Source organism: Tamandua tetradactyla, chromosome X (genome assembly GCF_023851605.1).
Source record: "Tamandua tetradactyla isolate mTamTet1 chromosome X, mTamTet1.pri, whole genome shotgun sequence".
Lineage (NCBI taxonomy): Eukaryota > Metazoa > Chordata > Mammalia > Pilosa > Myrmecophagidae > Tamandua > Tamandua tetradactyla.
The window spans coordinates 65,394,412-65,418,902 of record NC_135353.1 but is presented as its reverse complement, the minus strand read 5'-3'; the positions used below and the strand labels follow the sequence as shown (position 1 = coordinate 65,418,902).

General features: G+C 36.0%; 1 protein-coding gene across 4 annotated transcripts in view; it reads left to right on the top strand.

The window, feature by feature from the left end:
* The window catches only part of RNF128 (ring finger protein 128), a 171,900-nt gene that overhangs the window by 126,559 nt on the left and 20,850 nt on the right, over positions 1–24,491 (top strand). For all 4 annotated transcript variants that reach the window (XM_077144919.1, XM_077144920.1, XM_077144917.1 and 1 more), the window contains exons 3-4: positions 18,625–18,696; positions 24,131–24,213. In XM_077144919.1, coding sequence (XP_077001034.1) covers positions 18,625–18,696; positions 24,131–24,213 — 155 coding nt within the window. The remainder of the gene's footprint in view (positions 1–18,624; positions 18,697–24,130; positions 24,214–24,491) is intronic.

Below are 24,491 nucleotides of genomic sequence, written 5' to 3'. Positions count from 1 at the left end.
CCTAAGTATTTGATTTTTTAGTTGTTATTTTGAATGGAATTTTTTCCTTACATGACTCCTCAGCTACCTCATTGCTTGTGTATAGAAAAGGTCCTGATTTTTGCACATTACTTTTATATCCCACCACGTTGCTGAATTTATTAGCGCAAGTAACTTTGCTGTAGATTTCTCAGGATTTTCCAAGTATAGTATCATATCATCTGCAAATAATGAGAGTTTTACTTCTTCCTGTCTAATTTGGATGCCTTTTATTTCTTTGTCCTGCCTGATTGCTCTATCTAGAACTTCTAGCACAGTGTTACACAATAGTGGTGACACTGGGCATCCTTGTCATGTAACCAATCTTAGAGGGGAGACTTTTAATCTCCCTCCATTGAATACGATGCTGGCTATCAGTTTTTCATATATTCCCTTCATCATATTGAGGTAGTTACCTTTGATTCCTATATTTTGAAGCATTTTTATCAGAAAAGGATGCTGAATTTTGTCAAATGCTTTTTCAGCATCAATGGAGATGATCATGTGATTTTTCCCTTTTGATTTGTTAATGTGCTGTATTACATTAATTGATTTTCTTGTGTTGAACCATCCCTGCATTCCTGGTATAAACCCCACTTGGTCATGGTGTGTAATTCTTCTAATGGGCTGTTGTATTTGATTTGCTAATATTTTATTGAGAATTTTTGGATCTATGTTTATTAGGGACATTGGCCTGTAGTTTTCCATTCTTATAGCATCTTTACCCGGTTTTGGTATTAAAATGATATTAGCGTCATATAATGAGTTAGGTAGAGTTCCTTTTTCCTCAATTTTTTGGAAAAGTTTGAGCAGGATTGGTGTTAGTTCTTTCTGGAAGGTGTGACAAAATTACCCTGTAAAGCTATCTGGCCCTGGGCTTTTCTTTGTAGGAAGATTTTTAATAACTGATTGAATCTCTTTGCTTGTGATTGGTTTATTGTGATCTATTTCTTCCTGACCCAGTGTATCTTGTTTGTGTGTCCCCAGAAATTTGTCCATTTCATCTCAGTTGTCTAGTTTGTTGGCATATAGTTGTTCATAGTATCCTCTTATGATTTCTTTTATTTCTTCAGGGTCTGTGGTAGCACACCCCTTCTCATTTCTGGTTTTGTTTATTTGCATCCTATCTTTTTTTCTTTGTCAGTCTTGCTAGTGGCCCATCAATTTTACTGATTTTCTCAAATAAACCACTTTTGGGTTTATTGATTCTTTCTGTTGTTCTTTTGTTCTCCCATTCAGTTATCTGTGTTAATGTTTGTTATTTCTCTTCTCCTGTTTGCTTTGGCATTAGTTTGCTGTTCTTTCTCAAGTTCCTCCAGGTATGCTGTTAAGTCCTCGATTTTTGCTCTTTCTTGTTTTTTAATATAGGCATTTAAGGCAATAAATTTCCCCCTCAGCACAGCGTTTGCTGCATCCCATAAGTTTTGATAAGTTGTATTCTCATTTTTATTCATCTCCAGATAGCTACTGATTTCTCTTGCAATTTCTTCTTTGACCCACGGGTTGTTTAAGAGTGTGTTATTCAATCTCCATATATTTGTGAATGTTCTCACTTTTTGTTGGTTATTGAGCTCCAGCTTCAACCCATTGTGATCAGAGAAAGTGCTTTGAATAATTTCAGTGTTTTTAAATTTATAAAGACCTGTTTTGTGCCCCAGCATATGATCTACCCTGGAGAATGTTCCATGAGCACTAGAGACAAATTGTATAACCTTGTGCTTTGGGGTGCAATGACCTATATATGTCTGATAGGTCTGATTCATTTATAAGATATTTAACTTCTATATTTCCTTGTTGATCTTCTGTCTGGTGTTCTATGTACAGAAGTCTCCTACTATTATTGTTGAAATATTTATCATTCCCTTCAGTTTTGCCAATGTCTGTCTCATGCACTTTGGAGCTCCTTGATTGGGAGCATAAACATTTATGATTGTTATATCTTCTTGGTAATTGACCCTTTAATTAGTATATAGTGTCCTTCTTTTTCTCTTATGATATCTTTGCATTTAAAGTCTATTTTGTCCGATATTAGTATAGCTACTCCTGCTTTCTTTTGGTTATACCTTGTGTGGAAAATCTTGTTGCATCCTTTCACTTTCAGTCTATTTGTATCCTTGTGTCTATCTAAAATGAGTCTCTTGTAAACATTATATAGCTGGATTATGTTTCTTAATCTATTCTGCCACCCTGTATCTTTTAATTGGTAAGTTTAGTCTGTTAACATTCCAAGTTATTACTGAAAAGGTGTTTCTTGATTCCACCATTTTATCATTTTAATTTTGTTTGTCAGATCTATATATTCTTTTCCTCTTTCTTTTTGTATTCTTTAAATTACCCTTAGTGGTACTCTTCAATTCTGTGTCCTCCTCCAGACCTCCCTCACTTGTCTTTTTTTTTCAGCTTGCAGAACTCGTTTTAGTATTTCTTATAGACGGGATCTTGAATATCTCATACCATGTCTTCTCACCTCCAGGGTGCTAGTTGAGTAGTCTGAACTCAGTCTTATTAGATTTCTCTTGTTTGTAGTAGATTGTTTTTCTATTGCTGCTTTGAGGATTTTCTGTTTCTCTTCAACATTTGAGAGACTGATTAGTATGTGCCTTGGGAAAGGCCAATTGGGATTTATTCTGTTTGTAGTTGTTTGGGCTTCTTTGACTTGTATAATTATGTCCTTCATGAGGGTTGGGACGTTTTTCCCCATTATATCCTCAACTATTCTTCCTAGCCCTTTACTCCTCTCTTCTCCTTCTGGGACAGCAATGATTCTTATATTTGCATGCTTTGTTTTGTCTATCATTTATTTCCTTGAGTACCCATTCAATTTTTTCCATCTTTTTACTATTTGCTGTTTTGAGTCTTCAAAGTCAGTTATCCTGTCCTCTATATCACTTATTCTTTCTTCTGTCTCTTCAAATCTGGTGTTGTATGCCTCTAGTATGTTTTTTACTTGATCAACAGGTCTTCAGTCTCTGCAATTTCTGCTATTTTTCTGTTTATTCTTTCAAATTCCTCTTTGTGTTTTTCTGTCTTGTTAATCTCCTTTATGTCATTTGCTATCCCAGTTATCCCAGTTATTTTATTAAGTAGAGTTGTACGAACATCTTTGCTTAGCTGTTCCAATGTCTGTATCTCCTCTGGTGTTTTAGTTTGGTCATTAGGCAGGGCTGTAGGTGTCTGCATTGTGATATGCTTAGTAATCTCTTGTGTTCATCACGTGTAAATATCTAGATTGATTTACTTTGGGAGTTGATTTCTTTCAGTAGTCTAAGGCCTTGTATTTGTGGGATGGTTGTACAACAGGGAGCAGGGCAAGGGTTGGAGCACTCAGTACTGTGATTTGTTTCAGGGCAGGTATGGGGGCAGGTTGGGGATTTTATGCTGATGCTTGTGAATGTAGGTGCCCGGTCACTAGGGAATATATAGCTGTGCGGGTGTACCAGTCAGGGGGGAATAACCCTGGTGTGCGCTGATCTTAGGCATGGGACCGTTTGTGCACATGCGTAGAGCTGTGGCAGCAGGTTGGCTTTATACTTTCATGGATTAGGGACAGATGTGACCCAGCTGCCCCTGTTGGCACGTCTCAGAGCTGGGAAGTGGGGCTGAAGGCCGTGCACATGGCGGTTCTAGGACTGCTGAAAAGTGTACTTCCCAGGGCTGGAGCCAGTGCACATGCATAGGCCTGGGAGTGCAGTTAAGGAATGCACTGAGCTCAGAGAGGGCGGGGTGAGGCTGTGTATCACTATGGGTGGGGGTGGGGTATCCTTGGTATAGAGGTTAGTGCCCACAACCTTTATGCATTAGCAACAGCCTGCAGGGAACTGGGAGGAGGAAGTAGTGCTTAGGAGGTGTGAAGGAGAGGTGGGTTGGGCCACCTTGGGGTGGGGGTGTGGGGCAGGTACGTGCACCAGAGGCTGATAGGGTGGGGGTGCCTGGAGCACGGGGAATTGGAGAGGGTGATAGGGTTCAGCTGTATGGCATGTGGAGTGAGTCACAGGTCACAGGGCTGCGCTGGTGAGGGTAGTGTGTCCAAGGAATACAGCCTTGCTTACTTCCTAGTATTGCACTCCAGTCTGTGCATTCCCATGGGCTCTGTGGCTCTGCACCTAGGTGCTGGGCTCCAGCCTTCTGCCTCTCAGTTCCTCAGCCTTTATAACCAGGGCTGCCACATATAGTACAGAAGACTCTTCCAGGTCAGCCGCATTCCCGAATTGCCACCTCAGTCACCCTCCTGTCTGTCTCCAATATGGAGCAGGGCTAATTTGGAGTGACTCTAGTTGGCCATCTTCCCAGAAGTCCATCACGTTGATATATTTTTGTAGTTCTGTTTTTTTAAGGAATAAATTATTGACTACAGTTTTCACTGGAGCATATTGTCTTTAAATGTTCAGGTATATTTTCCTGACCAAAAGGGAGAAATGAAGTGTAACAAATAAGGTATCATTGGCTGAGGGAGTTCCAAGAGTTGAGAGGCTACTCTGGAGGTCATTCTTATGTTTGCTTCACTTAGACATTGCTACCTATCATAACTTGCCAAATCCCAACCAAAACCATTCCTGTCAATCCTAAAGAACATCTAGGTCATTATATAAGACTATGCAAAGGTTCCGTGCACTAAGGTAACTTTCCAGAAAATTGCAACCTCCAGATGGGTCCCTGGACGAGATAAGTCCTGAAATGCAGAGAGGCCAGTCTCTCCAGAACATCAAGTAGTTACATCCCCCTATCCCATATTATCAACAGCCCCTTCCAATATGAAAAAAATGTTGGAATGGTCATAAGCCAAATACCCATGAAGAGTGGGAGTAAGATCATAGGCGATGGTGCAGTTACACAGAGAAGGTAGGGTTTAACAAATGAATGTGATTGCTGAATCATTATATTGATATTTCTTTTAGTCTCCAGTACCTTGAGCAGCTAGAAGTGAAAACCTAAAATTGTGGAATTGTAATCGATACTAAACTTTGAAAACTATTCTACAACTAACTGTTGTGATGTACTTTGAAATTTTTTGCTTTTTTGTACATGTTATTTTTCATGAAAAAGAAAAACAGAGAAAGAGGAGTGTAACAGAGAAGATAGGATTTAACAAATGAGTATGACTGCTGAATCATTATATTGATATTTCTGTTGGTCTCTGGTGTTTTGGAGCAGCTAAAAGAAAAAGACAAGATACCGTGGAACTGTAACCCATACCAAACTTTAAATCTGTTCTATAACTACTTGTTAGAGTGTACTTGGAAATTTATTACTTTTTTGTATATATATATATACAAGTACTATATATATATATATACAAGTACTATATATATATATATAGTACTTCACAATAAAAAAAAAGTTTAAAAAAATGTTGAATAATACTTGGGCACCCAGAAGCTTAACATAGGTAGTATTATACAAACTTATATAATTATTATGACCTACTTGCTGTTTTCTTATTTCAGTTTTTAGAGAGGAGAATGCATCTTGGAAACTTTTGCTGTCAATGTGACAATGAAATATTTTGAGTACTGATGGCAGTTTTGCCAGTGACCTTCATTCATGCTCTAAAAATAGTTTGTGCTTTTTACCAAAATCACTTGCCTTGTATGCATATTTACAGACATTGCTTTTCTTTTCTTGATATAAGCACAGGACCAGCCATTGGAAGTATCCAAATTTCCTTTCAAACAAATTTTTTCAAGGAATGCTTTGCTAAACTGTTTTGTGCTATGTTCCCAATCCTTTAGAGATCATTCATAATCAAGTCTCTTGAAATTTTTGCTTAGGATCTTCTGGCATCTTGCATTTGCTCTATATTTTTTATATTCCTTCTTCCATTTTAGCATTTTAGTCTTAATATAACTTCCATTGTTCTCATGGGCATAGACTTAAACATTATATTTAAAGCTTGTATTCTACCACCACTCCCATGTTAATTTTCATTACAGTCTTGCCTGTAATAAAAGAAGGTTATGTATTTAATAATTGTCCCTAATAAATTGATAATCACTAGCAGTGGGGATGCAGACAATTATGTTGAATAGAATACTTTAGAATGAAAAATAAATTAGAATATATAGATTTAGTCAAGTAAACATACTAGAGATGCATCACTTTCTTGCATATGCATTTCCACAATTCTGTCAAAGTTCTGGGTACTTAAACCCAAATCAAAAGTGCTCTGAAGATAGGCTGTTTTATATATGTATAATCTGGTAATTAGAGACAAGAACATAGCCGATCAGGTTGGGATTGAGGTAATTCAGAATACAGGGGTAAGGAAGACATTGTCTATATTTTAGAACCTCATCTACTCTTTGAGACCAAAGGAAGAAAGGTTTATTTGTATCTGTAGCACATAATCTTACTCAACATGTCTGGAGAGATCATTTAAACAATCTAAACACAGGAAGCCTGGAATAGGAATGAGGACCTTTAATCCTGTACAGTTTAAAGTAATGCCTGGATACATCCTGGAGTATACTAAGCAGATAATCAAAAAGTATTGTCAAAGTCCCTTGAGGAATGGGAGAAAAATTATATAACTATTAAACTTTACCACTGGGGAAACCCCTGATACTGTATCAAACATTAAGGACACCCAAATCAATAGGCCAAGCCCTTGATCTTGAGGCTTGCTCTTAGGAAGCTGATACATGCAGTGGGGAAGCTCACCTATTTATAGGCATACCTAAGAGTTACTTCCAGAGGACCTTTTTGGTTGCTCAGATCGGGCCTCTCTCTCTCTAAGCCCAACTCTGCAAGTGAAACCATTGCCTTCCTCCCTATGTGGGACATGACAGCCAGAAATGAAAGTCTCCTTGGCAGTGTGGGAGATAACTCCCAGGAATGAGTCTGGCCCTGGCACCACCATTGGATCAACAGTGCCATCCTGACCAAAAGGGGAAAAGAAATGTGGCATATAAGATATCAGAAGCTGAGAGAGTTCAAATAGAGTCAAGAGGCTATTATGGAGGTTACTCTTACAAATGCTTCATTTAGATATTGCAACCTATCATTACTTGCCAAACACCAACAGAAAACCATTCTTGCCAATCCTAAAGAATTTGATATTACATAAGATTCTACAAAGGTTCCGTGCACTAGGGTAACTTTCCAGAAACCTACAACCTCCAGATGGGTTCCTGAACCAGATAAGTCCTAAAATGCAGAGGGGCCAGCCTCTCCAGAACATCAGCTAGTCTCATGCCCCTATCTTATATTATCAATAGCCCCTTCCAACATGAAAAAGTTAGAATGGGCATAGCCCAAATGCCCCTAAAAAGTGGGAGAAAGATCATAGGTGATGCTAGAGTTATACAGAGAAGTTAGGGTTTAACAAATGAATGTGATTGCTGAATTATTATATTGATATTTCTTTTAGTGTCCAGTATCTTAGAGCAGCTAGAAGTAAAAAACTAAAATTGTGGAATTATAACCCATTACCAAACTCTGAAATCTGTTCTACAACTAACTGTCGTGATGTACTTTGAAATTTATTGCTTTTATGTATATATGCTATTTAAAGAGAAGGAGGAGTATAACAGAGGAGATAGGATTTAACAAATTGAGTATGCTGAATCATTATTATTGATATTTCTATTGACCTCCATTGTCTTGGAGCAGCTAGAAGAAAAACTGAAAAATCTTCGAACTGTAACCCATACCAAACTTTAACATCTGTTCTATATGGTAATTAATATTTAAAAATTTTAACTTATGTGTGAAACTAAAGCAAAAAATGTTTATTTGGTACAAAATTTATATTTTGATGAGTGCATTTCCTAATATAACGTATGTAGAGAGCTTAATTGAACACCATAAGTACATGGAACCTTGAGTAGGGTATGAGATTTTGTTGGTTTGTCCAGAATGATGCCCCGATAAGTCCCAGAGTGATTTGAACAGTGAATAAAACAGTATTTGCAGTTTGTTTGCAAATGGTGAGAAAAGGGGAAAATTCAACTTCCCCAAGTTGAATTCTTGATATTCTCACAAGCAGTGTGGACAACCAAGCTATATGCTGAGCCCCCAATTTTGGGGTTTGTTCATATGAAACTTAACCCCACAAAGGATAGGTCAAGCCTACTTAAAATTAGGCCTAAGAGTCACCCCCAAGAGAACCTCTTTTGTTACTCAGATTTGGCCTCTCTCTCTCCAGCCAATACAAAAAGCAAACTCACTGCCCTTCCCCTGTCTACGTGGGACATGACTCCCAGGGGTGTGGACTTTCCTGGCAACATGGGACAGAAATCCTAGGATGAGCTGAGACTCAGCATCAAGGAATTGAGAAAACCTTCTCTACCCAAAGGGGGAAGAGTGAAATGAGACAAAATAAAGTGTCAATGTCTGAGAGAGTTCAGAGTCTAGAGGTTATCCTGGAGGTTACTGTTTGGCATTAAATGGATATCACCTTGTTAGTCAAGATGTAATGGAGAGGCTGGAGGGAACTGCCTGAAAATGTAGAGCTGTGTTCCAGTAGCCTTTGATGTATAATGTATAATGAAGATGATTGTATAATGATATAGCTTTCACAATGTGACTGTGTGATTGTGAAAACCTTGTGTCTGGTGCTCCTTTTATCTACCTTATCAACAGACGAGTAAAACACATGGAATAAAAATAAATAATAGGGGGAACAAATGTTAAAATAAATTTAGATTGAAATGCTAGTGATCAATGAAAGGGAGGGGTAAGGGGTATGGTATATATGAATTTTTTCTGTTGTCTTTTTATTTCTCTTTCTGAATTGATGCAAATGTTCTAAGAAATGATCATGATGATGAATATGCAACTATGTGATGATATTGTGAATTACTGATTATATATGTAGAACGGAATGATCAAAAGTTAAGAATGTTTGCGTTTGTTATATTTTTTTAAAAAAATTAATAATAAAAAAATCTGTTCTTTAATTACTTTTAAAATGTACTTGGAAATTTATTGCTTTTTTGTATGTAAGTTATATTTCACAATTTAAAAAATTTCTAAAAAATGTTAGGATGAGCATAGCCAAAATAACCCTAAAGAGTAGAAGAAAGATCAAAGGTGATGGTGGAGTTATACAGAGAAGGTAGGGTTTAACAAATGAGTATGGTTGCTGAATCACTATATTGATATTTCTTTTAGTCTCCAGAATCTTAGATCAGCTAGAAGTAAAAACCTAAAATTGTGGAATTGTAACCCATACCAAACTCGGAAATCTGTTCTAAAACAAATTGTTGTGATGTGCTTTGAAATTTATTGCTTTTTTTGTATATATGTTATTTTTCACAAAAAAAGAAAAAAAATCAAGTATGATGATAAATACACAACTATATGATGATATTGTGAACTACTGTACACTTTGGATGATTATATGATATGTGAATATAGAATATATATCAATAAAAAATATATAAATAAAGGTGCAAAGGAGAAGGTGGAGGTATAAAAGAGAAGATAGGATTTAACAAATGAGTATGACTGCTGAATCATTATATTGATATATCTTTTAGTCTCTAGTGTCGTGGAGCAACCAGAAGGAAAAACCTAAAATTGTGGAGCTTTACCTATACCAAATTATGAAATCTGTTCTATAACTAATTGTTGTGGTGTGTTTTGAAATTTGTTTTTTAATACATATATATTATTTTTCACAATAAAAAAGTTAAAAAGAAGAACTCTGAAGATAGAGATAAATATTTCTCAAAGTTTTATCATCAACTCCATTACTTTCTCTTTTTCTATTTTCCCTTCTTGACTATTTTTTCTCATTTGCATATTCCTTTCAGTTTCAGTGTCTAAGTAGCTCATGATCTATATGCAAAGAAAGTAGGTAAGTTTGGAAGTTTAAGCCTGGGACAGAACTTTGTGGGCAAGGTAGTCTTTCACTGTAAGGATTGGCTGCAGTTTGACAGACATAAAACTCAGCATTTGGAAGAACCCCAAAATGTATCTGAATTATGAATGGGCATATTATAATAGGCTCTTGGAATGTGAGAAGCAGAGTTCCAGTACTAGCTTTATAATTTAGAGGCAGCATTTGGACAAGTTATTTAACTTCTCCAATCCTCCAAGGAATTCTTTCTGTTTGGCATCAGTTTTCTTATCTGTAATATTAAATACTGGACTAGTAGAATTCTAAAATTAGTTCTTCCAGCTCTAATAATCACAAATGTAACTTCTTTCACTGTCAATCTACTATTTGTATAAATAGTAAATAGTAACAGTGTAAGTAACAAAATAGAAGCAAAAATATTTGTGTTCAAAATAAAATTCTATCATAGGATCCCCCTTATGAGTTACTTAAATCACAAATCCTGAAAAGAGAGTGAAAGGACCTCAATTAGCAGCCCTTTACCTTTTAAGGATCTAGGCTTTCCTGTTTGTATTTAGTTTTATTTGCTGGTCAGATAACAATTTGAGAGATCTATGCTGTTCCTGTAATAGCAAAAAAATAGTTTGACTAGTAATCCCTTTGACATTAAACCAAAGTTTGGCCACAGTTTGACAGACCATATAACATAGGATTTGGAAGAACCTCAAAACGAAGCTGAATTTTGGATGGATATATTATAATAAACTCTTGGAATATGAAGAACAGATTCCAGGACCAGCTAGCTCTATTATTTACAGGCAGCATGCCCTTTTGGGCACGTTATTTAACTTCTCCAATCCTCCATTTCTTCTTCTTAAAAATGGGAATATTACCTCCCTCAGAGGCTATTTTGAGGATTAAATGAGATAATTGCTTCAAAAAATGTATTTAGTCTGTGAAAAAAAAACTATAAATGTAAAGAATTAGTAATAATTTCAGACTATAGGACAGTGGCAAAAGCAACACAAATCCCATACTAAGAACTCCAATATATACTCATCCCAACCCAGATACTCAGTTCCACCAGTTTTTAAATTTTGCTGCCTTTGCTGTATCATTCTCTCATCTATTTATCTATGTGTCTATTTTCTTAACATTTTTAAAAATTTGTTATTAATTAAAAAAAAATTACAAGAAAGAAACACAAACATTCCCAACACGTGCTCATTCCACTCTACACATACACTCAGCAATTCACAATATCATCAGATAGTTGCATATTCATTATCATGATCATTTCCCAGAACATTTGCATCAATTCAGAAAAAGAAATAAAAAGACAACAGAAAAATAAAATGAAAATAGAAAAAAAATTCACATACCATACCCCTTACCCCTTCCTTTCATTGATCACTAGCATTTCAAACTAAATTTATTTTAACATTTGTTCCCCCTATTATTTATTTTTATTCCGTATGTTCTACTCATCTGTTGACAAGGTAGATAAAAGGAACATCAGACACAAGGTTTTCACAATCACACAGACACATTGTGAAAGCTATATCATTATACAATCATCTTCAAGAAACAAGGCTACTGGAACACAGGTCTACATTTTCAGGCAGTTCCCTCCAGCCTCTCCAAAACATCTTGGTTAACAAGGTGATATCTACTTAATGCATAAGAATAACCTCCATGATAACCTCTCACCTCTGTTTGGAATCTCTCCGCCACTGACACTTTGTCTCATTTCACTCTTCCCCTTTTGGTTGAGAAGGTTTTCTCAATCCCTTGATGCTGGGTCTCAGCTCATTCTGGATTTCTGTCCCACGTTCCAGGAAGATCCACACCCCTGGGAGTCATGTCCCACGTAGACAGGGGGAGGGTGGTGAGTTTGCTTTCTGTGTTGGCTGGAGACAGAGGTCATATCTGAGCAACAGAAGACATTCTCTTGGTGGTGACTCTTAGGCCTAATTTTAAGTAGGCCTGACCTATCCCCTGTGGGGTTAAGCTTCATATGAACAAATCTCAAGACTGGGGGCTCAGCCGATAGCTTTGGTTGTCCACACTGCTTTTGAAAATATCAAGACTTGAGCTTGGGCTAGTTGAATTTTCCCCGGTTCTCACCATTCCCTGAAGGGGACTTTGCAAATACTTTTCCACTCACTGATAAATCACTCTGGGATTCATCATTGCATCTCCTGGACAAACGAACAAAATCTCATGTCCTACCCAAAGTTCCATGTACTTAAGGTGTTCAACCAACTATCTACATAAGTTATATTGGAAGATGCACTAGTCAAAATATAAATTTGTACCAAATAAACATTGTTTGCTTTAGTCTCACACATAAGTTGAAATTTTAAAATATTAATTACCATCTATTTTCAACCCACTGCAGTAATGACATTCTTTTGTTCTTCCTCATGCAAAAACATGTTTTAGATTTGTACATTTAGTCACTATCATTATACACTCTAGGCATTCCTAGGTTATATCATCTCAATCTTTATTGTCTATCTTTCTTTGTTATTTCATTTATGCCTCCAGCCCTCCTCCCTCTATCATTCTCACATGCAGCTTCATTCAGTGTTTTAACATAATTGTATTACAGTTAGGTAATATTGTGCTGTCCATTTCTCAGTTTTTATATTCAGTCCTGTTGCACAATCTGTGTCCCTTCATCTCCAATTACCCAATGTCTTACTCTATTTCTATCTCCTGATGGTCTCTGTTACCAACGAAATATTCCAAGTTTATTCACTAATGTCAGTTCATATCAGTGAGACCATACAGTATTTGTCCTTTTGTTTCTGGTTAATCACACTCAGCATAATGTCCTTAAGGTCCATTCATGTTGTTACATACTTCATAACTTTATTCTGTCTTACAGCTGCATAATATTCCATCTGATGTTTATGCCACAGTTTGTTTAGCCAACCATCTGTTGATGGACATTTTGGCTGTTTCCATCTCTTGGTAATTGTAAATAATGCTGCTATAAACATCGGCGTGCAAATGTCTGTTTGTGTCCTTGCCCTCATGTCCTTTGAGTAGAGACAGCATATAGATGGGTCCTGTATTTTAATCCATTCTGCCAGACTATGTCTTTTGATTGGAGAGTTTAATCCATTAACATTCAGTATTATTACTGCATGGGTAGTATTTTCTTCTACTATTTTGCCTTCTGGATTTTATATATCCTATCTAATTTTCCTTCTTTTTACCTTTACTCATAGTCTTCCTTTCTACACTCTTCTGCACACCTCTCTCTCTGTCTTCGTATCTGTCTCTAGTGCTCCCTTTAGTATTTCTTGCAGAGCTGGTCCCTTGGTCACAAATTCTCTCAGTGATTTTTTGTCTGAAAATGTTTTAATTTCTCCCTCATTTTTGAAGGACAATTTTGCTGGATATAGAATTCTTGGTTGGCAGTTTTTCTCTTTTAATAATTTAAATATATCATCCCACTGTCTTCTTGCCTCCATGGTTTCTGCTGAGAAAGCTACACATAGTCTTATTGGGCTTCCCTTGTATGTGATGGATTGCTTTTCTCTTGCTGCTTTCAAGATTCTCTCTTTCTCTTTGACCTCTGACATTCTGACTAGTAAATGTCTTGGAGTACTTATGTTTGGATCTATTCTCTTTGGGGTATGCTGCACTTCTTGGATTTGTAATTTTAAGTCTTTCATAAGAGTTGGGAAATTTTCAGTGATAATTTCCTCCATTAGTTTTTCTCCTCCTTTTCCCTTCTCTTCTCCTTCTGGGACACCCATAACATGTATATTCGTGTGCTTCATATTGTCTTTCAGTTCCCTGAGTCCCTGCTCATATTTTTCAATTTTCCCCCTATATTTTCTTTTTCTTGCCAGATTTCAGATGTTCCATTCTCCAGTTCACTAATCCTATGTTCTGTCTCTTGAAATCTACCGTTGTAGGTTTCCATTGTTTTTTTCATCTCTTCTACCTTGCCTTTCATTCCCATAAGTTCTGTGATTTGTTTTTTCAGACTTTCCATTTCTTCTTTTTGTTCATTCCTTGCCTTCTTTATATCCTCCCTCAATTCATTGATTTGGTTTTTGATGAGGTTTTCCATGTCTCTTCGTATATTCTGAATTAATTGTTTCAGCTCCTGTATGTCATTTGAATTGTTGGTTTGTGCCTTTGACTGGGCCATAGCTTCAATTTTCCTAGTGTGATTTGTTATTTTTTGCTGGTGTCTAGGCATCCTTATCCTGCCCAGTATGTGGTAATTACCTTAGTTAGTTTATTCTGGAGATTGCTTTCACCTCTTTTACCTAGGGTTTTCTTGCTGGATGAATTTGTTGTCTATCTGTTCTTTGATATTCATTTCAGCTTTATCTGGACCTCTAGCTTAAGTTTTGTTTAACAGAGGAGAATTTTTCAGTTCTTGTTTTCTTGTTTCTTGCCCTGCTTGTATGGTGCCTTTTTCCTCCCACCCTTAGGAGGGTCTACTTAGGTATTATAAACCCCAGCCAGATTTTCCCAGACCAAACTGGCCTCCTATCAGGAGGAAAGTCACCTGCGTTGGTTTTCCCTGAGGGTGAGACCCAGCAGGTTGAAAGACTTTCCTGTGAAGTCTGTGGACTCTGTTTTTCTTATCCTGCCCAGTATGTGGTGCTTGTCTGCCTGCAGGTCCCACCAGCATAAGGTGATGCGGTACCTTTAACTTTGGCAGACTCTCCCTGCTGGGGGCATGGTGGAGACAGAGGAGAGATTGTAGGCTGGTTTTAATGGCTTCAAATTACCAAGGCCTGGTGTCTGAATTCCTTGAGGGAGGGATTCCACCTGAGTTGGGCTTCACCCCTCCCCTGGGGAAGGCACAGCCTCCAGACAAGCCCCCAAATGAGCTCGCTTCCACCTATGCCTGTGGCAGTTGCAGCCTGAGAAGTCCTGCTGCTATATCCAAAGGCAATCAAACCTTTGTAGAAACACAGCCACAAAACCTCTGTTTCCTTCTTTTTTTTTTTCTTTTTTCTTTTTCTGTCATCCCTGCCCCCTTAGCGCCGGGGTAAAAATGAGCAACCTCCGCTTTGACCAGGTTCACCTGAGCTGGGGGCCTACTTTTAGTAGTCAGAATTTGTGAATTAATTGCACAATTGGCGTTTGGTTGGGCTCAGCCCCTGCTGCTGGTAAAGCCTCTTTCCTTTCCCCTCTGGGAAGCATTCTGTGGGGAAAAGGCGCCGGCCACTGCGGCTTGGGGAACTCACGGTTCTGGGGGGCCTCACAGCCAGTCCAGCTGGTCCAGACTGGGGTACGCTGTGTGTCCGGCCACTGACGTGGCCCCAGGAGCTGTTCTGTACTGTTTCTGGTTATTTAGTAGTTGTTCTATTTTCTGAACATTTGAGTGCAGGTTGCATACCTCACCCTCCTTGAACACATAATATTTCCATGTATATTTCCTGTTAACAAGAATATTCACTTAGGTATTCACTTGAACTGTGGTTTCCAAGTTCAAGAAATTTAATGTTGATCTAAAGCATACATTGTATATTTCAATTTTTTCTAATGTTCCAATAACTTCCTTTTGAGCTTTTTCTCTTCCATTCTTAGATCCCATGCAATATCACGCATTACACTTAATTGTCATTGTCTCTTTAGTTTCATTTTTTTTAATTGTGGAAAAATATATACATTCATTGTTTTGTTCATTTACTTTTTTTATAGAAAACATAAATTTTCTCATTCCAATCACTGCCAAGCAACCATTCAGTGGGATTAATCAAATTCAGAATGTTGTTGAACCCTCATCACTGTCCATTACTATAAGTTTCCCTTTACCCGAAACAGAAATCCTACACTTATTTTTCATTAATATCTCATTGCCCCTGCCCCCACCCCTGGTAACTTGTACCATACTTTCTGTCACTATAAGTTTAATTATTCTCTGATGCATCCTTTGTAGCTATCATTAGGCTTAAAGTTGACCTACTAAATCTATAACATTCTTGTTTGTTTTGATACCAATGTAACAACTTCAATAGCATACATAAAATATGTTCCTATATCCTTCCCCCACCTTTATGTAGTTCTTGTCACAAATGACATATTTATAGTCCAATAACCATTGATTTATCATTATATTTTATACATTTGCCTTTTAGATTCTGTAGGAATTGAAAAGTGGAATTATAAATAAAAAGAATAATACTGGTATTTATATTTATCCATGTAATTATCTTTACCAGAGATCTTTATTTTTTCATGTGACTTCAGCCAATTGCAGTTTCCTTTCAACCTGCAGAACTTCCTTTAGCATCTCTTGTAGGGCCAGTCTAGTGGTTACAAACTCCCTTAACTTTTGTTTATCTGAGAGTGTCTGAATTCCTCCCTCATTTTTGAAAGAGAAATTTGCCAGATTCAAAATTCTTGGTTGGGTTTTATTTATTTATTTATTTATTATTTTCAGTGCTTTAAATATGTCTTACACTGCTTTTTTGCCTCCATGGTTTTCAGTGAGACATCAGCACTTACGCATATTGAGACTCCTTCCTTTTATGCGACACTTTGATTCTCTCTTTTGGCTGTCAGAATTCTCTATCTTTGCAATAGTTAGATTATAACCTGGCACAGGATAGGTATATTTGGATATATTCTATTTGGAGTTTTTTAAGCAACTTGGATGTATATATTCATGTATTTCATTAAGTTTGGGAAGTTTTCAGCAATTATTTCTTAGAATATTTTCTCTGTTCCTTTCTCTCTTTTTTTCTCCTTCTGGGACTCTCATAACGTGTTTGTTGGTATGCTTGATTCTCTTACTTTTCTTCATTCATTCTTTCTTCCACTGCTCAGACTAGATTATTTCCATTGTCTTACCTTCAAATTCTCTGATTCTTTCTTCTGCCAGCTCCAGTCTACTGTTGAACCACTGTTGGGAATTTTTAATTTTTGTGGCTGTGGTGTTCACCTTTGATTTGTTCCTTTTCATAATTTCCATCACTATATTGATATTCTCTTTATATTCATTTGTTTTCCTGATTTCCTTTAGCTATTTAACCATATTTAGGTCCAATTTTTAAAAAGTCTTTTCTGGAATGTCCCAGAACAGATCCACTTCACTGATAGTTTCTAATGCTTTTATATTCTCCTTGGTCTGGGCCATTGCTTCCTGTTTGTTTGTTTTTTAATCTTTTGTTGAAGCCTGGGCATTTTCATATTTTAATGTACTACTGCTGGAGTTTGACTCTGGTGCATCTTTTTTTTAGCCTTGTATACAGGTAGAATTGTGACAGAGCCTTCCTTGATTACCAAAAATAGAAGGAAAGAAGAAAAGCACCCTTCCCAGTCTTTCTTGATTTGGTGTTCACATTATTACTGTAATCTTTTAACTGTTCTCTGGAGCTTTTAGAATTATGTTTCTGCCTGTTCTTGCTGATTATTCAAAGGTTCTGTAGGGGAACAGGGCCCTAAAGCAACTCACTACACCATCTTGATCGGGATTCTTCACTTACCTGTACTCATGAATGTTTCCCTTACAAAGTATATGTGCTACAAATATGTATAGACATCTTAGAAGTGCCCATTATGCTTACTGAGGAATAGTAATTTATATTTTAATTTAATAAACTTTTCATTCAGTGCCTGCTATGTGCCGTACATTGTGGCAGATATTTATATGATTTCTAGTTTTCATGTAACCAAGATGTCACCTGGGGATCTCCCTGTTGGGAGTAGGAGGGTACATATAGAGGCACAAGGAAGATTTTTATAGTCTCATGCTTCTCTTTAGTTCTGGACATCTATTTTATCCTAGATTTCTTGTAACTTAGTTTATTTTACAGCTCAAATTAGAAAGATTTCTTATCATCTTGCCATTACTGCACCTTCTGTCTTTCTATTCCATATAACATTCACCCAGTTTTGAAACCTAGCCTCTTCTTCTATTTCCATATATATTATATTCATTTGAGGCATTTGTGTATGTGGTAGATTTTGCTGAAAAGGAGGGAAGGATGTATTCATCTATCACAAATAACTTCAAATTAACACCAGATATCTCATAATACTTGGGAATTTTTATTTGCTGCTAGCTAGTTAACCCACATAAAAGCACAATTCCCTCTTTCTCATCTTCCCCCACATCCAAGATTCCCCTAAAACCCAAATTCACTTCTAATTCAATTATGTATAACATTTTTGTCCTTATTCCCTTGAGCTTACCTTTTGCATATCCAAGTTGATCTAGTTATTTCCTCAGATAAACAAAAAGTCCTGCTACTCTCAGAATTCTCCCTTCTTGTAAGGCAGTAGTTATAAATTGCAGTTTTTTTCCTTCATAATATCAAGTAACACTGTAAGAATTAGTATTATCCTCATTTTATAGATGAGGAAACAAGCTCAGTGAATTTAATAAGCCCAGAAATGAATAAACCCAGGATTATTCATTTAGTAAGTGGCAAAGTCATATTTTTAATCTAGGTCCATTTGAATCCAAATCTTGTGCTCTTTCCACCAAACAAGATATGACTCAAAAAAAGAAAGAAAGAAAGATGAAATAAAGCACTTTAAGGTGCTTGAGCCTGAAAAATAGGAAGATTGCTTTATAAAGCATAAAATCTGTATCTATTTGGTATAGGGCCATATAGCCTTACCATTGTGGTTCCAAAGGTGCTATTTAAGATGGTAGGGAAACGGTAAGTGAAAAATTTCAGTAAAGTGCAAACTCCTGCCTGTTATCAAATCAATGGGACATTTTTATAGTTAATTAAATAATCTTATCTTGATAAGTATTTGTTAATCCTTTTTACCTTTTTCCATATTTCTTTTCAGAAATAGTTTTGCTAAGGACTGTTTTTTAATTACAGAGACAATTAAAGGCAGATGCTAAAAAAGCTATTGGAAGACTTCAGTTGCGCACACTTAAACAAGGAGACAAGGTATATTTTTGACTTCTAAAAACTATTTGTTTTTAAGTAGCACTACCAAGCAATGTTCAAGGTGAATTTTCTTCCAAATCTGCATTTCATTCGCATTTATAATCTTATTGACTCCTTTATCTACTTGATGCTGGTGGTAGGCTGAATAATGGCCCAGAAAGATATACAGGTCCTTATCCCTGGATCCTGTGAATGTTACCTTACAGCAAAAGGAATCTTGCAGATGTGATAAGGAGGTTGTGTTGGGGAGATTATCCTGGACTATCTTTGTGGGGTCTACATTTAATTACAAGTATCCTTATCAGAGGGAGGCAGAGGGACATTTGACTCTGGTATATTAGGGGATGTGACAATGGAAGGAACAAGTTGGAGTGATGGTGAAGAAGAGGCCATGAGCCAAGAAATGTCGATGACTTCTAGAAGCTGGAAAAAGCAAGAAAAGGGATTTCTCCCCTTTTCTTTTCCAGAAAGAACACAGCCCTGCCAACACCTTGATTTTAGATTTCTGACCTCCAGAGCAGTAAGAGAATACATTTGCTGTGTTTTAAGTCACCAAATTTGTGGTAATTTGTTACAGCAGCAACAAAAATCTAGTAAAATGCCTCATTGCAACTTTGCTTGAATATTCATTTTCAGACAGTTGAAAATCACCATTGGTGGATAAAATATGCATCACAAAAAATACTTATGGGACTTATTGAAATAAAAAATATCATTTACAATAGCACCAAAATCTTAAATACTTAGGTGTAAGTCTTAGAAAACATATTCAGGTTCTGTATGCTGAAAACTGCAAAACAGTCATGAAAGAAAGAAATCAAAGAAGACCTGGGTTGGTAGAATCATTATACATCAAGTCACTCCAAACTGATCTATAGATTCAGTGCAATTTCAATCATAATTCTAGCAGGATATTTTGTGTAAACTGACAAGCAGATTCTAAGTTTATACAGAAAAACAAAAAAGCTGGAATAACCAAAACAACTTTGATGAAGTTGGATGACTCATATTAACTGATTTGTAGAATTATTATGAAGCTATACTAGTCAAAATATATGGAACTGGAGAAAGAATAGACATTATGGATCAATGAAACAGGAGAACCCAGAAATAGATCCACACGTATATGGCCAACTGATTTTAAAATAATTTTTTAGAGCAGGTGTTGGCTGACAGAAAAATCATTTAGAAAGTAATGAGTTCGCATACCACCTCCCACTGTTTTAGCTATCATTAGCATTTTGTACTAGTGTGGTACCTTTGTAACAACTGATGAAATAATATAATTATACTATTAACTATATGTAATCATTTACATTAGGTTTCACTCTTTGTATTGTACAGGTCTATGGGTTTTATAAAAATTTTTATTCTGGTAACATATATACCTAAAATATATCATTTAAACCACTTTAAAATATTCAGTTCAGTGGTGTTAATTACATTCACAATATGGTACTACTATCACCACCATCCATTACCAAAACTTCTCCGCTACCCCAAACAGAAACTCTGTACCAATTAAGCATTAAGTCCCCATTCCCCACCCCCATGCCAGTCCCTGGTAACATGTATTCTAGCTTCTGACAATAAGAGTTAGCCTATTCTAATTAGTTCATATCATAATGTCATACCATATTTTTCCTTTTGTGTTTGGCTTATTTCATTTAACATGATGTTTTCAAAGTTCATCCATGTTGTCACATATCTAAGAACTTCCTTTTTACAGCTTAAAAAAATTCCATTGTGTATGCATATACCACACTTTGTCTATCCATTCATCAGATGATGGACAGTTGAGTTCCCTCCATTTTTTGGCAATTGTGAATAGTGCCACTGTGAACACCAGTGTACAAATATCTGTTCAAGCCACTGCTTTCAATTTTTTTAGATATATTCCTAGAAGTGGGATTGCTGAGACATACGGCATTTTAGTTGCCTAGGCTGCTTAAAGCAGATATATAAAATGATTAGCTTAAATCATGGAAATTTATTCACTTACAAGCTTACAATTTTGAGGCTGTGAAAATGTCCAAATCAAGCTGAAACTTTCTTCCCAAAGACCAGCTGCTGGCAATCCATGTCTCCTCTGCCACATGGCAAGGCACATGGCAGCATTTGCTGGTCTCTCCCTACTCTTCTGGATATCATTGTTTTCAGCATCTTGCTTCAGTGGCTTTCTCTCCTTCTGTCTGAATTTCATTTTCTTATTAAGGCCTCTAGTAATAATTAAGTCCCATCTAAATGAGGTGGGTCAAACCTTAACTCAATCAAGTAGCCTCATCAAAAGATCCTACTTACAGAGTTTATACCCACAGGAATGGATTAAATTTAAGAGCATGCTTTTTCTGGGGTACATACAGATTCAAATGACCATATATGGTAATTCTATACTTAATTTTCTGAAGAATTGCTAAATTGTTTTCAACAGCCACTGCACCATATTACAGTCTCACCAACAATGAGTGTTCCAATATCTCCATATCTCTTCCGACACTTGTTATTTTCCTTCTCTTTAATAGTAGCCATTCTAATGAATGTGAAATGGTATGTCGTAGTGGTTTTGATTTGTATTTCCCTAATGGATAATGATGTTGAGCATCTTTTCATGTGTTTATTGGCCATTTGTATGTCTTTTTTGGAGAACTGTCTATCCACGTTTTTTTTCCTAATTTTAAAATGGGTTGTTAGTCTTTCTATCATTGAGTTTTAAGAATTCTTTATATATTCTGGATATTAAATACTTATCAGATATATGGCTCCCAAATATTTTATCCCATTCTGTAATTTGTCTTTTCAATTTCTTGGGGAAACTCCTTTGAGGCACAAATTTTTTAATTTTGACCAAGTCCCATTTATATGTACTTTTTCTTTTATTGCTCATACTTTTACTATAAAGTCTAAGAAACCATTGCCTAGCAGACAGTCTTGAAGATGTTTTTCTCTGATTTCTTCTAGGAATTTTATAGTTTTGGCTCTTAACTTCAACTAGTTAATCCATTTTGAATTGATTTTTATATATGGTTTCAGGTAAGGTCAGCCTTCATTCTTTTGCATATGAATATCCAGTTTTCCCAGTACCATTTGTTGAAGAGACTCTTCTTTCCCCACTGAGTGGACCTGATACACTTTTCAGTAATCAGTTTAGCCATGGATGTGAGTGGTCAATTGATTTTTGACAAAGGTACAAAGGCAATTCAACAAAGAATGGATATACAATCTCCAGATGAGTCCCTGGACCAGATAAGTCCTGAAATGCAGAGGGGCCAGCCTCTCTAAAATATCAACTCATTCCATCCCCCTATCCTATATTATCGACAGCCCCTTCCAACATGAAAAAGTTAAAATGGGCAGAGCCCAAAGACCCGTAAAGAGTGGGAGAAAGATTAAAGATGATGGTAGAGTTATACAGAGAAGGCCAGGTTTAACAAATGAGTATGAGTGCTGAATCATTGTACTGATATTTCTCTTAGCCTCCAGTACCTTGGAACAGCTAGAAATAAAAACCTAAAATTATGGGTTTGTAACCCATACCAAACTCTGAAATCTGTTCTACAACTAATTGTTGCAATGTACTTTGAAATTTATTGCTTTTATGTATATATGTTATTTAAAAAGAAGGAAGAGTATAATAGAGAAGATAGGATTTAACAAATGAATATGACTGCTGAATCACTATAGTGATATTTCTGTTGGTCTCCAGTGTCTTGGAGCAGCCAGAATTACAAACGAAAAACTGTAGAACTGTAATCCATACCAAACTTTAAAATCTGTTGTATAACTTCTTGTTAAAATGTACTTGGAAATTTATTGCTTTTTTTGTATATATGTTATATTTCACAATAAAAAATGTTAAAAATAAAACAAAGAATGGATAGACTTTTCAACAGGATATCTAATTGTTAGCTAACCATATGCAAAAACTGGCTATCTATAAGCAAAAAAAAAAAAATGAACTTCAGTCTGTACTTTGTATCCTATGCAGAAATTAACACAAAATTGATCTCAGCTCTTTAAAACTTCAAAAAGAAGACTTCAGAGAAAAATATCTTTGCAACTTGGGCTAGGCAGAGATTTCTTAGATATTATACCAAAAGCAAGAGCCATAAAAAAATGAGAAACTTGAACTTGTCAAAATGTAGAACTTCTACTCTTTGAAAGCTCCTGTTCAGAGAGTGCAGACAAGCCACAGACTGGGAGAAAATATTTGCAAATCATATATTTGATAAACCACTGTATCCACAATATATAAAAGAATTCTCAACATTCAAGAAAACTACCAAATTTAAAAAATGGGCAAAACATACACTTCACCAAAGAAAATATATGAATGGCAAAAGTATGTAAAAAGATGCTCAACATCATTAACTATTAGGGAAGTGCAAATTAAAACCACAATGAGATAATCACCACATACCCATTAGAATGGCTAAAATAAATACAACTGACTATACAAATTGCTGGCCAGTATGTGGAACAACTGAAATTCAAATATTTTGCTGGTAAGAATGCAAAGTGATAGAGCCACTTTGGAAAACTTGTATTATGAAGTTAAAAATACACTTACCACATGACCCAGCAATCTCACTACTAGGTATTTACCCTAGAGGAAACAAAACCCAAGCCTATGTTCACAAAAGAACCTGTATGCAGTTGCTCATAGCAGCTTTACTTATAATTTACCCAAACTGGAAAGAACCCAAATGTCCTTCAGTTGGTGAAATGGATAAACAAATTATGATACATTCTTGGCATAGAAAACTCTTCAGCAATAAAAAAGGGAGAAAAACCTACTGATACAACAATAAGGATTAATCACAAATCCAGTATACTAAGTGAAAGAAGCCAAGCTTAAAACACTAGATAATACAATATTCTGTTTAAATGACATTTGGAAAGGCAAAACTTTAGGATTGGAAACAGATCAGTTGTTCCCAGGGGCTGGGAATGAGAGCGGTTAACTACAAACAGGCATGTTGGATTCTGTTTGCGCAATACAACTGTTGTTTATCTTATTGTGGTAGGGATTAAATGACTGTATATGTATTTGTCAAAACTTGCAGAACTGTACATTGTGAATGTTGCTCTGAATTATAACTTGGTATATAAAAAAAGAATAGCATAGCTGTAGAACTTACACAAACAGCATTTTATGAACCATGAAATCAGGAAAAATAGGTTATGCTGCATGTTTCTGTTTGTTGTGTTTCCCTTTTGGCTGACTTTTTTTTATTTTACCTTTTTTTAAGCCTAAAATAATTTAAATGGCTTATTGTTAGTTTACAGTTGCATGATCATACAATTATATGAACATTATCATTGACGTTCTTCCTTCTAGAGTAATTTGTGCTAATTAAATACATGGGTATTTTGATCTTGTTTTGTTTAATATATTTTCTTACCTATCAGAGTAACAATAATTATTTGCTCATAGGAAATTGGCCCTGATGGAGATAGTTGTGCCGTGTGCATTGAACTGTATAAACCAAATGATTTGGTGCGTATCTTAACCTGCAAGTAAGTATCATTTTCTTTTACATCATCAATAAGAATAATTGACCTACAAAAATAGTTGTGAAGGGAGAAAACAATTCTGAATGTTTCCAAATTTATATAAAGAAAGTTTGTTTTTAACTTATTTTCATTTATATATAGAAAAATTCTTGTTTTTTTAATAACACTGGAAATTGTTTTAAGTATAATTGTTTCTATAAAGTTCCACAATCTGGGAGTTCTGGGAAGATGGTGGAATAGGGTACGATGAGTTCATCCCTGCTCCAAGGAATACCAAGAAA